General features: G+C 55.3%; 2 protein-coding genes across 4 annotated transcripts in view; one reads left to right on the plus strand and one right to left on the minus strand.

The window, feature by feature from the left end:
• Window positions 1-5,559, plus strand: part of LOC119111074 (uncharacterized) — a 39,206-nt gene extending 33,647 nt beyond the window's left edge. Inside the window, exons 7-9 of the mRNA XM_037234900.1 lie at window positions 3,396-3,489; window positions 4,387-4,474; window positions 5,322-5,559. Of these exons, the coding sequence (XP_037090795.1) occupies window positions 3,396-3,489; window positions 4,387-4,474; window positions 5,322-5,559 (420 nt within the window). The remainder of the gene's footprint in view (window positions 1-3,395; window positions 3,490-4,386; window positions 4,475-5,321) is intronic.
• A 180-nt stretch (window positions 5,560-5,739) lies between these two features.
• On the minus strand, window positions 5,740-14,705 carry LOC119111854 (neuroguidin). 3 transcript variants are annotated; one of them, XM_037235688.1, is made up of 3 exons: window positions 14,558-14,705; window positions 13,240-13,296; window positions 5,740-6,742 (listed from the first exon to the last, which is right to left on the minus strand). In XM_037235688.1, exons 1-3 carry the CDS (start codon window positions 14,559-14,561, stop codon window positions 5,784-5,786), a joined length of 1,020 nt encoding a protein of 339 aa, XP_037091583.1. In that variant the 5' UTR covers window positions 14,562-14,705; the 3' UTR covers window positions 5,740-5,783. The 3 variants fall into 3 exon arrangements, with proteins under 3 accessions (XP_037091583.1, XP_037091586.1, XP_037091584.1); XM_037235691.1 differs by having other exon boundaries at window positions 14,670-14,694; XM_037235689.1 differs by lacking the exon at window positions 13,240-13,296.
• Window positions 14,706-14,798: the final 93 nt, after the last annotated feature.

Genomic DNA, 14,798 nt, shown 5'->3' on the forward strand with positions numbered 1-14,798 from the left:
GACCGCCAGCGGCGGCCTAACGGCACAGCCGGAAGGGCGGGCCCCGTGCGCCGGCGGGCGCGTGGACGCCCGCTGCGCCCCGCTCCATGGCCGCGCCGCGCGCCGACCGCGCATAGCCGCGCCGGTAAACAGTCAACCCTGGCCGTAGAGGACCGGAGCCGGCTCGGTCCGTGGGAAGCGTTCCGAGCCGTCGGCCGGGTGTCCACACTTTCCATTGTGGCCGGCGGCGCGGGCGCCGCGCGGCCGTGGGCCGAGTCCCACTGACCGCGGCTCGCGTTGCCTCACGGCCCGGCCGCTTTGCATCACCTCAAGCTGCTTCTCCTGTCGTGCTCGCTTAACCTCGCCTCATCCACCTTGTCGATCAGAGCGAGTGTGGCAAGTGGCCATGGGCCCTGGGGGGTTTAGCGACTCCCCAATATTACGGGTCTCTAACAATCGATGTCTTGACCGGCAGTAACAGTAGGCCATCTTGCGCAAAAGCAAGTGCCGCTCTGGTAGCGAGCAGCATTCTTAGGACCGAACGTGAGCTGTTCGCATGTGACTTAATGAGAGCACAACTGTAGGAGGCGTCAGAAGACCAGACCCACAGCTGCAATACCACCTCAGTATGCCAGTCAATGTAGCATGCACTGCACCCCGTCGCCAGTCAACGGGAGGCGCGCATGGAGGGTCCTGTTTCTGCTGTGAAGCATAGACCACAGCGAGGTGGGGGGGGGGGGGGGGGCGTCATGCAGACACGGGTAGCAGTGCAAGAACCATGGGCTTGGCTATGTTGACCCTGCATACCGAAGCCGGGTGACGTCAACTCTAGATCGGTGCCAGGGTGTGCTCCTAGTCGGATGAACAGTGAGTTCGGACTGCATCGTATGGGGTACACAATACAATCATGCGTGCAGTGACCAGCACAGCTGATCAGGGTTGACTTTTAACTCGGGAGCGTACATGACGTCGGCGAAAGCACGTTTCGCTGCTTCAGGTCCTCGCGCCGTGAGCGGCTGGGGCGCGGCAGATCGTAAACATAGTCATGAGCATCCGATACTGTTATTTGGGTACAATGCCTGGGTGCAACGCAACCAAACGCTCGGATGTACCCACGCTTGCGCAACATGGTCATTAGCTAGCAAGAAGCATCAGTCTGGTGGCACCGTCCCGAGCCGAGACATGACGACAGAGAGCCGCACGCAACTCGGTCAGTGATTGGTGACATCACGACCGTCCGTTCCGAACGTCTGCCAGTGCGCGTGCCAGCGCTGCGTCAGTGCCGCGCCCGCCGAGGTCAGCTGGCGAGGGGAGGCCTGACGTGGCGGGGCAGGTGCGCCGTCACACGGCCTTAATCCGCCCACGGCGCCGTCGAGCTGCAGCTGGGGCCGCCGACGGCTGCAGCTGGGGCCGTCCCAGTCGGACGACAGGGAGACGCTGTTCCCCGCGGCGTGAAACCCTGGCTCATATCTTTGGTGGGAATGCAGCGTCAAGGCTGGCGGCAGCGAGTGCTATCTTGAGTCATTTTGCCCCGCGGGAGTACAATTTGCACAGTGCGAGTTACGGTTCGTCATCCAGGGGTAGGCGAGGCCTGTGTTATGGGTGTGTTGGCAGCCCTGTACTTCCCTCACGTGGCGCGTCGCAGTCGGTAGGCATCATTCCCTTGCAGGCACTGTCACGTTCTGACGAGCGTAGGTCCATGTAGGTGCCACGGGCCTGCTGCCAGTGAGAGGCTGCAGCTTTACATTCGACCTGAGCCGGGCATCCTGTGGGTTCATGGTCGCCAGTCGTCAGCCCACAAAACGCCAGGTGCTTATTGTAAGCAGATTATCGCTACTGTCACAGCATTCCCTCACATCTTCTGTTGCGCCATTGTTTTGCAGCGTTCTCAATGGCGCAGGAATGGGAATGGGCTGCGGTCTTAGTAGGAATTAGGGGATTTCCGAACAAAACCGGCAGTTGGCATTACGGCTGCAACAAAACAGATAGCCTTGCTTCGTTAGATCTTAGTTAACGTCAAGTTGTCCCTGGGGAAAAAACTTTCAAAACGAGTCGGTGACATCTGCTTATTGTAATTGTAATGAACGGTCTTAACGGGATTGCATGCTTTTTTGTGACACTGGGCTATTCCTGAAACTGGTAGATCAAGGTCTAGATCAAGAAATCCAATGGTAACGGGATTTTCTGGAAGTGGCTTCATCGGCACGAAGTATCGTTCCAAAACGCGCGGTGACGCTCCAGGGTACTTTCTGCAGAACCATCTGACACTTTGCTGTCCCAGGGTACGCTCTGCAGAACCATTTGGCGCTCTGCTGTCCATCTCTAAGATGGTGACACCAAATTTCGCATTTGTAGTATCTAACGTGTAAAAAGAAGCCTTTTCAGCTCGTCTTACGAAGATAGGCGACTACTGCAGTATGTAAAATAAGTCATCCGCTCTTAAATGAATGATGAAGTCAAGTGGCATTTCCTGATTTTCCTTGACAAATACTTTTGCTACACACGTTCCAACGCTAATAATCATCAAGGTAATGGATTGCATACGCAGTGGCGTAGTTTCACTACAACTGTTACTGATTTGCTGGTGAAATAAACGCGTGAAACTGCATTTCATTTCAGTAAGGAATCCTGTACAATCCCTTTAAGGCGTTTTGAACTTGCGCTCCGCAAAACCTAGGATACTTGCCTTCGTCCTGTTGTGAAGAGCAGCGAATACAAGTGACAATGATAGCTGCATGACGTGCGCGCATGGACTCCTGAGACGAGGATTCGGGATTTCAGGCTGGTGCATCGTATGTGGACTAGAACGTCAATCACCCTCCCCCCGTATTGTTGAACCTGTCACGGATGCAGGAGTACCGGCGTCTGTGATTCGCTATTGTCCGTGGTACGTCACCTGTATCCAACTCTGGTTCAGGATGTGGGATTTTTCCAGTTTTTGAGCCGGGCGGTTTTTTTAAGACCTTCTGCATGATGCGCTACCAGGCACATTTTCATAAGTGTCCATGTGTCCGTTTATATGTATCCATGTGTCCGTTTATATGTGTCCGTGTGGCCTTCCACACTCGGCTGTGCATTCGGAGGTGAACGGCGTCCTGACAATGGAGCTTGACTGCATCCAATATGTGTAGCATATACACATATTCTTTGGTCCAAGGACCCGGAATTAAAGGAGTTGCCATGCAGAATGACATGAACATTTCAAACACGCTCCAGTGCAGGGCAGCCGTTTTCCTGGGAAAATTCACATCCGTCAAGTGTTCTGCGGACGTGTCGCACAACGGTGGTGAAACAGCTGCCGCGCTCAACGCCGCTGAACCTGCCATGAAGCGCGGCGCATTGCCAGCCAGCGCCCCGTGCGAATCGCCAGGGAACGGCAGCATTTCGCCGCGGCTCATGACCGCGCCCGTCCCCAGATTTTGCGCAACCACGTGATGGTTCGGGTCGGCGGCGGCTGGGACACGCTCGAGCACTACCTGGACAAGCATGACCCGTGCCGGTGCAAAGCAGGTGAGCCCTCGCGAGGCGCAGGAAGCGGCAGATCGGCCGCCGGCGTACCAGCTCCCCGACCCGTCCACGCGACGCGGCACGGCCGGGAGGCCTCGCCAGGCGGGCTGGGAACCGTTTGCGGTGAAAACGCAGAGCCGGACAAAGGCTGGCCGCAGTGGGTTAATCTTTTAGTGGCTGCGCTCCAGTTGGTCGCGCGACAGCGACAGCGGTTTCATTAGGCTGATTTCTTGCGCGGCCACCGTCGGGCTTTGTGCCCGTTCGCATGCAGCGGCTGTAAAACATGTCATGTTTCGCGGACGGGCGTGCTCGCTCGCATGCGGACAGACCCGCTCGCCAGCAGCGTGAATTGATTACCGGCTGGCTCCGCCCCCCCCCCCCCCCCTGCGCAGCCGGGGCGCGCCGGCAGCATTCGCCCGTCATATCCCGCGTGGAGGACGGCGTGCTCTATTTTCCGGCGACCTCGTCCGGCCTGCAAACTCACACATGGGCTGCGGAATCGCCGCATGTGTGGGGCTCACCAGCGCCGTTATGCTTTGAGCGGCGCCAGGTTATGGGGTGGGTCATATGGACTGGAGTCTATTCGCTGGCGAAAGGTCCCGGCCCACATCACGCCTGTGAAGTGTAAAGGGTAATTAATGCCCACTGTCGGCGAGTGGGCGGCCGACAGCCCCGCCGTGTGGATCATGACAGCGCGGGATGTGGTGGCCATTACGAGCGTGAATACCTGCATGTGTGGCCGCCGCCCGCGGTCACCGACCCGGCGACGACCAGGCCGCCGGGCCGGGGCGCACGTGCCCCGCAGCGGTCCGGACGCCGACCCCAGGTCTGGCTCGTCGGAGGACGGAGCGGGACGACGACCGCGGCCACTGCGTGACGTCACATGCCCGCCGTCGGCAGGGCACCGCACCGCGATCGCGTCCAGGCTGTTCATGAAGAGCGGGCCGCACGACGGCGAGCGCCAGCTGTCCGGGGTCAAATACGAACGGTGAGTGCGCGGCGCCGGCCGCGACATCCGTTCGCTGACGGGTCAGTCGGGGCCAGGCCGCCGGTGTGCTGGCGACCGTGTAGCGCCCGCAGCTGCATCGGGTGTCAAGTGGGTGGCGTGTGGTAGATTCCCGTCTTCCGATTTAGGACGGTCGTGCAGGCGGCACAAGATGTCCTGTGTCCTGAGTGGAGTGCAAAATGAGCTCCGGTGCAGTTAATATCCCTCACGCTAATGCGAGGAGGTAACTGATCCTGGCACTAATGATGGGTGAGCAGAGATGACGAGGCATAGCTGCCGTTCCAGAGCGAAGGGCTGATGGTTAGCGATCGACGGGGCATTAGTGCCGGCTCGCTCAGCACGTCGCTCCAAGTGTGCTCCCCCACCGACCCATGCTGCGAGTGTAAACAGACGGTGCCGGTCGCGTCAGTGCGGTGCGTGGGGCGCGTCAGAGACATCCTCCCAGCGGACGTTCATTTTTAGCCCGCTAGGCTCCCGCGCCGACCTAACGAGTGTGACGATGATGGGCGTAGCACGCTGCCGCCCGTCCTCCATAAACAGGGGGCGGGCGGACGGGTGCAGCGCTCTGCTGTCCCCTCCCCCAATCGACAGACTGGGCGCGGGCAGCAGGGACGGGTCCCAGGCCGCTGCCATCCCCGCCACGCCGGCACAAGGAGCTGGGACCAGGGCGACGCTTCAAAACAAACGGCGTTCCTTTCCGGACAACGGAACGATACTGACCTTTTCTGGCCGGCGCATGTCTATGCCCTCCCCCACCCCGACTTAACGAACGATACGACAGCGCAGAGCGACAGCAAAACCAGAGCGCTGACGCTTGGCTGGCCGACAGACTGAACGACAGCGACGCCGACGCCTCCAGCCCGGCGACGGCAGCGGCGCGGACGCCCATCAGCCACCGCAGCTCGCCAGCGCCCAAGCGCCGCTCCGCACACACGCCGCCCGGCAAGCGGCTGTACGAGGAAGCGTCGGGCGACTCCAGCTCCGAGGTCTCCGACGAGGGCTACCGCTCGCAGGGGCCCTGGAAGCTGGCCACCGGGCTCAAGGAGTCCGAGCACATGGGTACGTAACGACAAGGTGCTCGACTCCGCGCCGACGGCGCTGGGCGCACGCGCGACGGCACGGGGCGCGCGAGGCATTTCACTTGCTCAGGGCCGTCCCGCTGAAACTAGATATGGGATTCGATAGCCACGCAGCACGTCGCATTTTTACAAAATAACTGTCACCAATCCGCAGGTGAACACGGAGAAAACGCTCGTCGTCAGTGTATTGAAAACCAGCCTCGCCTACGCCACTATAGACTGAATCTGGGCTTCTTGTTGCCCTTGCCTTTCCTGCGCTTGGGTCCGGCGCTAGAAGCGGCGGCCGCGCGGCGTCGCTTGTTGCCGCGGCCGGGCAAGCGCCCCTCGAGCGCCGAGAGGTCGGCGCGCTGCGTCAGCTCCTCGCCCAGCGACCAGTCAGTGGTGAGCTCGCGCCGCCGTCGCTGGTCCTGCTTCGTCTCCGGTAGGCGCACCATGAAGTCCTCCTCGTACTTGGTGCGCTCGGCCTCCTCGCGCGTGCTGCGGTTGCGGTACGTGTCGCTCAGGTCGTGCACCTCCTCGGGCGTGTCCAGATACTGGCGGCCCAGCTCCTGCATCACCGAACTGCTGAGCGCGCGGCGGCGCGCTGCCGCCAGGCGGCGCTCGCGACGCGACTCGGCCGTCTCGTCGCCGTCGTACGGCACGGCGGCGATGCGCGGCGGCACGTAGAGGGCAGCACCGTCGGACTTCTGGCGGCCGGCACCTGCCGCCGGCTCGTCGCTGTCGCTGCCGCTGCCCGCCTCGTCGTCCAGCCGGCTGGCTAGGTTGCCCGGCTGCGGCTTGAAGCGCAGCGGGTCGCCCTCGCCCAGCTGGCCGGTGGTGGCGATGCGCACCAGCTTGTCCACCTGGTAGCGCAGCTTCTGGTCGATGGGTCGGATGCGCTCCAGCACGGTGCGCAACTCCACCAGCCGGTCGACGCTGGCGTCGCCGGCGATCGAGCGGCCGCGCAGCTTCAGTGACATAACCTGCGTCAGGTCGGCCAGGTAGCTCAGCAGCAGGTAGTTCTTCATCTCGAGGAAGCTGAGGCCATGCGCCGTGTCCAGCTGCCCGTCCTTCACCTTGGCGGTCAGGGCGGCCACCAGCGAGCTGGTCTTACCGATGCCGTCGGAGAGGTCGTCTAGCAGCGTCTTGGCGCGGGCCATGTCGGCGCTCGATACATCCTCGACCGCCATGTCTGCAACGAACGCTTCGTTAGCAGTCAGCCATGAGGCATGTCCGCAACGAACGCGAGTCAGCCATGTGCCATGTCTGCAACGAACGCTTCGTTAGCAGTCAGCCACGAGGCATGTCCGCAACGAACGCTTCGTTAGCAGTCAGCCATGAGGCATGTCCGCAACGCACGCGAGTCAGCCATGTGGCATGTCTGTTACGAACGCTTCGTTAGCAGTCAGCCATGAGGCATGTCTGCAACGAACGCTTCATTAGAAGTCAGCCATGAGGCTTGCCTGCAACGAACGCTTCTTTGGCAGTTAGCCATGAGGCATGTCTGCAACAAACGCTTCGTTAGCAGTCAGCCACGAGGCATGTTTTACACGGATGCCAACGTGCTCTCAGGAATACTGGCGAGGGCATTCGACATGCGCGGGGTGTTACAAGCTTCTAAAAGCGTCCTCAAAGGGATAAAACGTGTCCGTGGTTTTGGCTAACTCGACGCAAACTAGGTCATCAACGAGAGGTGTCACCCAGGGCTTCCTCGCGACTACCCCTTTACGAACTTCATTGTTTGAGGCAATGGCTGCGCTTGACTCGTGAAGGCGTTTCGAGGGTCCCGGAACGCCAAATATTTCGTGAACCACAGGTAGTGAGCTTGAATGGATCCTGTTAATATATACAATTAGTATGTGACATAACAGCAATAACTGATCTATGCCACACCCATGCCCGACATCTGTGGGCGCCCCGTAATCGTCCGCTGCCTTTCAGACCGTCCCGAGTCGAGCCTGACGCACTCGTCCACCGAATCCGGCGAGACGAACCCGGAGCAGCCGGCGTCGCCGACGGGCCGGGCAGCGCCGGGCGCGCCCGCCTGGCCGGGCGCCGAGCCACCCAAGCCGCCGCGCCGCTCCTTCATCGACACGGCGCTGCGCGGCCTCAAGATCCTGCGCCAGCCCAAGACGAGCGCACCGTGCGCACCGTGCACGCCGCCGCCGCCGGCGCCGTGCGCGGCCGGCCGGCGGATGTCGGCCGACAGTGGCCGGCGCGGTCTGCAGCGCAGCATGTCGGGCGGCAGCGAGGCCGGCCTGCGCGGCTCGTTCCGCACCAACCGCGCCAGCGAGGCGCGCCTCGCCCGCTGCGGGAAGAACACGTGGAGCGGCGGCGGCCGGCAGCCGCGCGAGCGCGCCGCGCTGGGCGCGGACACATTCCGCACGCCGTCGGCCGGCGCCGCGGCGCGCAGCCGCGCCACGTCCGCTTCGCCCGGGCCGCGCCGCCGGCCACCACCGCAGCCGGCCAGCCCCACGCCACCGCGCCGCAAGTACAGCGGCATCCTGGCGCAGCTCATCGACGATCCAGACATCGACAGCGACGAACGGCTGCTGCGCAAGATGGAGGCGCTGCTGCGGCAGCACAAGGCGTCGCCAGCGGCCGTGACGCCGCCGCCGCCGCCGCCAGCCGGCGTCACACCGCGGAGAGAGGTCGGCAGGTCCCGTATCCCGGCGCCCACCTTCTTCCAGACGCGCTCGCCGACAGAGACGTGCCTGTGAGCGGCTCCATTCCCCCGATGTGATACAGTGTGCCTGAACCGCGCGCCGCCGCGCCGACGCCGTCCGCCATCGCCGGCGCGCGAAGCGGACGGCGGCCGACGAGCGGACCAGGACGGAGGCGGACCACGCGCCAGGCGGCGCGGATGTGCTGCGTGCAATAGAGTATGCTTTTTAGACACTTGGCAAGCGTCCGGTCGCCGGTGACGAGAAATGTTAAACCTTTAACGACTTGTTTTTGGTCCTCTGAATGCGATGTGTTGTTATGGTGCTTGTGTTTTGTACGTATTGTTGCCTTCGCCTTCAGACAACCTGGACACCTCACTCCATAATTTGCGTTTTGAATGACATTCATACCGGTTTAAGTAATTATCGGGCCAACATTCATTTCGTGGCAGGCGGCGATTCAATTCTGATGCAGAAACGCAACCAAGCCGGTGTTATACCTGCACACTCATTTCGCAACAGAACCGCCATAAGAATGCTTGCACAATTGAGTACGAAAATCGTACGCTTGCAAAACTGCGTACGAAAACAGTGTACTAATCGTATAGGACATGCACTAACGCTTCACACAGGCGGAAGGCCAACCGACAGCGGGAAGCTGTGGTCGGGTTTAAAAGGCGCGGAGTTCCCGCCTGGCGGGCATGGCCGGCGACGAGCCATCTGTATCAACCGTTGTCGGCCTTGTGTAGCGTATGTCAAAACCTTCGAGATGCGGGTATGTGTGGTGAAGCGGTGCAGGCCCTGTCTGCACGCACCGGTACAGGTGCTAGCGGCACCCCGGCCTGCGGTGCCGAGGCCACCGGACGCTGCTGATCTGTGATTTGACGTGACGGCAGCTGCCCGGACGGCGCGCCCGGGCGCGAGACGAACTATAACGACGCGCCGCGCCGCGGTACCCCGCAAAGTGTGAGCGAGCCCTTGTAAAGCCGACAATAATAGCATTAGGACGGGATATGTCAAGCAGCGGTGACAACCGTCTGCTTGTGGCCATTGAATTGCATGTGAATATACCGGTAGAGCGCACAAACGTTTAACCGTTGCCCGCAAACGCATGACGTAAGGGAACGTATGAAGTTCTGCGCAAGGCCGTTTAACAATTGCCTTTCGTAAATAAACCATGAAACAGCTTGACAATATTTCGCGGCAGCGGTCCATGCACCCAATGAAAGCTGGCCGTGGCGACACCAGGGGAAGAGAGCAATTGTACAGCTCATCTAACATTCCCGCGCAACACGCAGGCGCCCGATCTGACCGAGGGGCTGGCAGTCTTCAGGCCCGGCTGTCATCAACATCCGAGTGTCTCAGCAAACCGCTGTCTGGACGGCAGAGGTAGGCAGCCAGGGTACGCCTTAAATGAATTGGACGTGCCAGGAAAGGCGAATATTGGGACCAGCGCCTCTCTCTTATTTAAAAAAAGAAAGCCACGCACATCGTCGTGGATCCCGTTATGCAGAGCCAGCGACTGCATAGGCAATCATAGCGATGTGAAACGTGAGGGCGAGGGCCATGTGAAACAGGGGCCGTGGCGCAACCGGGTTCGGACTCTAATCCCCACATGGAGGGCAAAGGCGCCAGCCACTCGGCGCTTACGCCCCCAGAGACCGCAATGCTCGACATCACATTGGTCAACACAACACACTCACATCATCACATCACATTGGTCAACGATATAAAGTAAGGAGCGAGACGTCTATAAGTTGAGGACTATTTTAAAAGAAAAGGCATAAATCCTTGATAAATGACGCGACCAGCATCGTATAATGTTTCGGAGTGCTAGCCAAAGTTAAAATTAGGCAACGGCCTAAATATTGTGTTACCCGTATCGCAGCAATCGGGATGAGGGACTGCAGGACCACCATTTTTTTCAGTTATGCATGACGTTATAGTTTTATAGAGCAACAATGCATGCTTACGCGATTTTGGTGTCAGGCTTGTTTTCACCAACTCATGAACGGAACGGCCTTAGAGATCCTTGGTGCAACGTGACCGCGCAATCCACGTGCAAGATAAGCAGGCTTATGGCAGACAGAAAGGGGCAGAAAGACACTTATGAATAAAACAAAGCATGGTTTCCAATATTCGAAACGCAATGAATTAACGATAAAATACTGCAATCAGTAGAGGTACGTACACGTGCGTGCGGATAATACACATGCTGATAGGACAGCAATAATGATATCGGGAGTTATAACATGCTAACTCACAAAGGGACACTGCGGACACTGGACGGAACATTGAAAAGCACCTTGTCGACTATGAGCCCCTGACTGACATAGGGGGCCCCTCTGTGTTGTGAGACTCCGATCAATACCAATCAGGGGCCCCCGCCTTGTCCCTGCTTAAGAAACGGGACCCAGGGTCGGGACCGTCACAGCGCCGACTTTCAGGCGCTGGTGGTCTCTGGCCGAAACAGAGGCCTGCATTGCCCAGGCGGTCCACAATCGGTGCAAAAGGCCCTCTGACTGACATTTGAGGTCACCGCACTTGGCATCGGGATTCTTCATGGGATCTGCAGCCGGCACTTCGGGCCCTTTAGCATTCCAGTCGGGCCATTGGTCCTCGGTCCCGAGAGGCCCGTCTGACCTCATTTGGGCCCCTCAAACACAGAGAAAGGCTGAGCCAAATGGCATCGTAATCAAATCCGAATTTGATCGTTGTGTCGTGAATATGACCACATCTCCTGAAGACGTTAGCATCGATCCACCGATCCCCCTAGAACCAAACATCCGAGACATGAGCAACTCACAAAGAATCCAAACCAAACCAAACAAAACAAACAATAGCAAGCACACAGACAGCAGTTGCATTTCATTTTTGCATGCCTCCAGGCTTGTGCTTAACTCTAGCAAAATCAAATCCGATTCCGGAATCAATACCGCTTTAGCCCGTCAGATTCATGTTTCGCGTACCTAATTATTCAGCTGAATCAAATTGATGTTGATATACATAACTAGCAACTAAAGATAGACCCCCAGTCCCTGCCAGCCATTTGCTTTATGGCTACAGCCACGTTGATGGAAATGTCGTGATACCTCTGCCAGACATTACTTAGCAGCTGCGGAGCAGGTCACTGCCTACACCAACCAAGTGTGAAAATTGGTACTTAATGAGCCTGTTAGTCACTTGATGTAGATATACAATGTACACAAGCAGGACCAAACAACATCAGGCATAAATGGCACAATGAGCCACAGCAACCCTTGTAAGTAGCACCATTCCCACCCAGTAAAGCAGATATAGTTTTGATACATACATATATTGAGGAACTGAGCTGCCATTGTTTGACTCACAGCTGATCAAATTTTGACACGCCCCTTATTTAGTTTGCTTGCCTAAAATAACCAGAAGTCACTTCCATTTTTCCTGTATTCCAAAGGGCCTTTTCTGTCCTTTGAAGATGTTGTCTGCACCATGTTTAAATAAAAGAAAAAATGAATGAGCTTATTTTGATTGATTCATAACCCAGTTTGCTTCAATGATTTGTTTCCATGTTGCTGTGACAATGATGCCGCAAAACAATACTGATGCAGTTTAATCTTAACCAATGGTGATGTCTTCCATGTACTGCTCTAGTTCCCCTTATCAAACCCCTCATGTAAAATCCAACAACTTATTTGATAAGTTGGTGCACAGGCATGGACCAATTACATGTCCAAAGATGACCTCACCTATGCAAAGCACAGCTTCTTATAATGAATCCTTCCAAATCATATGCTGCATACTTAGTAATGGTCCCAAATATCTGAAGTGTTTTAGCCCTGCCTCTATGTTCTGATGTGATGTTGTTAACTCACCATTAAAAATAATATCTAGACACTTTTACCACAGCTTGAATGATCACATCTCAATTGATATGCGCTTGCACAAATGATCTTTCACAAATGCTGGTTGAATTTCATTTGTCATGCTGCAGACAACTCACTGAATTTGCTTACATCAGTTAGCAGCAGGTCATAGTTACTATTGCCTTTGTACACCCCAAATGCTTCCAAATCATCTGCCAGCTTTAAAACATGCTGCCATCAGGACCATCAAAACCATGGAAAGTGCTGGGGATAGGGGGAGGGGGAGGGCCGTTCAGGAACATCAGATCTACGGAGAGAGCTGGGGTATTCCCATAGTTTTCTGAACTTTAATGTGGGCACAATAGGCATTAACTAAAAAGAAACCACCAAAAATGGCTACCTACCCCACAGAAATTTCTGCTGCATACAGTTGCAGCCCTCAAAGTCATTGCTCTGTCCATTTTATGAAACAGTCAGAAATACCATGATGATTCTGTTAAATTTCAAGTATGTTGTAAGGTAAATGATGCAGTCTGGCTAAAACCAGGACATTTTGCATCAACTTAGTTTTCATAGCCAAAATGCTTTGTTGCTAACTCTACATGATGGCACATGGTGTAGGATGGTAGCAGGTTACCAGCGTACATGGAAGGGTGCATTCTAAGCTACGCCTAAGACAACTGAAAATGCAGCATCAGTTTGCATAATAAACTGTCAACATATTTTCACTCAAATTTGGGGCATGACCTACTACCCATTCATTTGAATGAGATCAGGTGGTGCTCATTTGCTGTCAAGGTTATTTGCATGATGTTTAACTTAATTTAAACTGTCTGCTGGATGGCAAATCCAGAATTGTGCACTTGGTATTATGTGGTAGCATGTTATCAATGATTGCATGGGGACAAGTTCCAGATCATGATCTGCGCACAAGTTTAGATGTGTATATATGTATGTACCCATCATGGCAACTATGCCACACATCTTGCTCATGCTGCTGTAACAGTACATACAACTGATGGCATACAGTGATCATCAAAAAACAGGATAGCACCAAAAATAGCTTCAGCCATGTAAAATGACATCACTCTTTGTGACAATCAGAATTCCACTTTTGCTTTAGAGGCATGCGATTCAAAAACTGATTCAACCACAACCTCTGGAGTGTTTACATGGTTCACCTGATGTTGCAGAAGGTTGCAGTGATGCTTTGATGGTATTGCAGTCAGGCTGTGTATCTGGAAGACCAGAGATTTTTGGTTTGATTCCCCTGGTGCCCACCCTTCCTGCTCAAGTGAGATGCCCGTAATACCATAGAGCTTCTGCTACTGGATGCATTGCAACACCTAAGTTATACATGGAAGATGACCTACTAGCACATGACAGCAGTACACATAACATGACAATGCAGAGGTACCTGCCCTGGATTCCATTTGACCCAAGATAGGCACAGAACATATGTCAATCCCAATAGCCCAGTTGGTTAAAGCTCCTGCCTTTCACTTTAACCAACTATAGCAGTTCAGTTTAGTGGTAGCTTACTTCAGATGCTTGCCTTCTGCCCTTGTCTGGGATGACCACAGCTAAGGCCAACGCCTGTGACAGCAGCAATGCTACATATCAGGTAACATCAGAGAACAGGGTAACCATGCTGACTGTGCAGAGAGGGAAAGACATGCTGAAAATACATGGGGCTAAGAATAGGAATGTAACACACAAACCTAGGGGTATCATCAAGCAGCCCATAAACATCTGTAAGGACATATTTGTAGCAATGCATACCAGTTTGGGATATAACTTTTCACAAGGATTATTGGCTTTTAAAGAGGGTCTGAAAGGGAAAAGTCTTAGAGGTTCATGGCATTAGAAATATTACAGATATCTAACATGTTTTTGCTGGAATATAGAAGGCCTAATGGAGACCACCTTAAGCTCTTCACAATTGTGACATTAACATTAATGTTATACCATAAAAACCTAACCTTCCACAGAAAGAAGAAAAAAAAGAAATTAGCCTGAACCAGCTAGCATACACTAAGCTTCTTTTTCAAGCCCACCATAGTAGCTCATTCATGTTATCATAATTTTTGAAGCACACCATAATAATTGCTGGCACAACTGTGCAAGCTTGTATAGCATGCTGGCCTTTACTCAATAATTACACAAGACAGCTCACAAACATCAGCAGCCTTACCTTGGTCTACCCAAGTTTGAGTTACTGTATAGTTGGAACTACATAAGCAACTTTCTTACAAAGCAGTACCAATGTTCCAAGCTACAAACCCCTGAGGAGAACAGTCTTTGCATTGTGCTCTGCTTACATGGGTTACAAAATTGGTTACAAAATGGGTTGTGGGTTACATGGGTTACAAAAACATTGATGACAGTTGAGGTAGCCACCCATTAACCAGCTGGGGACCTATACGGCTGGGCAGGCACTTGCATCCCTACATCACATACAGCAGAGCAGTCACAATCCGTTCCTCCCTCAGACCTTACCCATCGTGCGGGAATCCGCAAAATGAATTGCTGTTAGTTTCCTTCACAGCAGGAAACTTCTAACGTGCACAGCCCCACCAACGCTCCACTGGTATCATACGAGCACTCTCACCATTCCACACTCGTGTTCCCCCCCCCTTGCCACTGGGCGCCGCCATTACTTTGAGCTTATTGCGCATGCGCCCGTTGGTGGAGCACAGCGAATGGCGTTCACGCCGCAGGCACGGATGCAGGGGAGTGT

The sequence above is a fragment of the Pollicipes pollicipes genome, unplaced genomic scaffold (genome assembly GCF_011947565.3).
Source record: "Pollicipes pollicipes isolate AB1234 unplaced genomic scaffold, Ppol_2.1 Scaffold_7261;HRSCAF=8764_pilon_pilon_pilon, whole genome shotgun sequence".
In the NCBI taxonomy this organism is placed as follows: domain Eukaryota; kingdom Metazoa; phylum Arthropoda; class Thecostraca; order Pollicipedomorpha; family Pollicipedidae; genus Pollicipes; species Pollicipes pollicipes.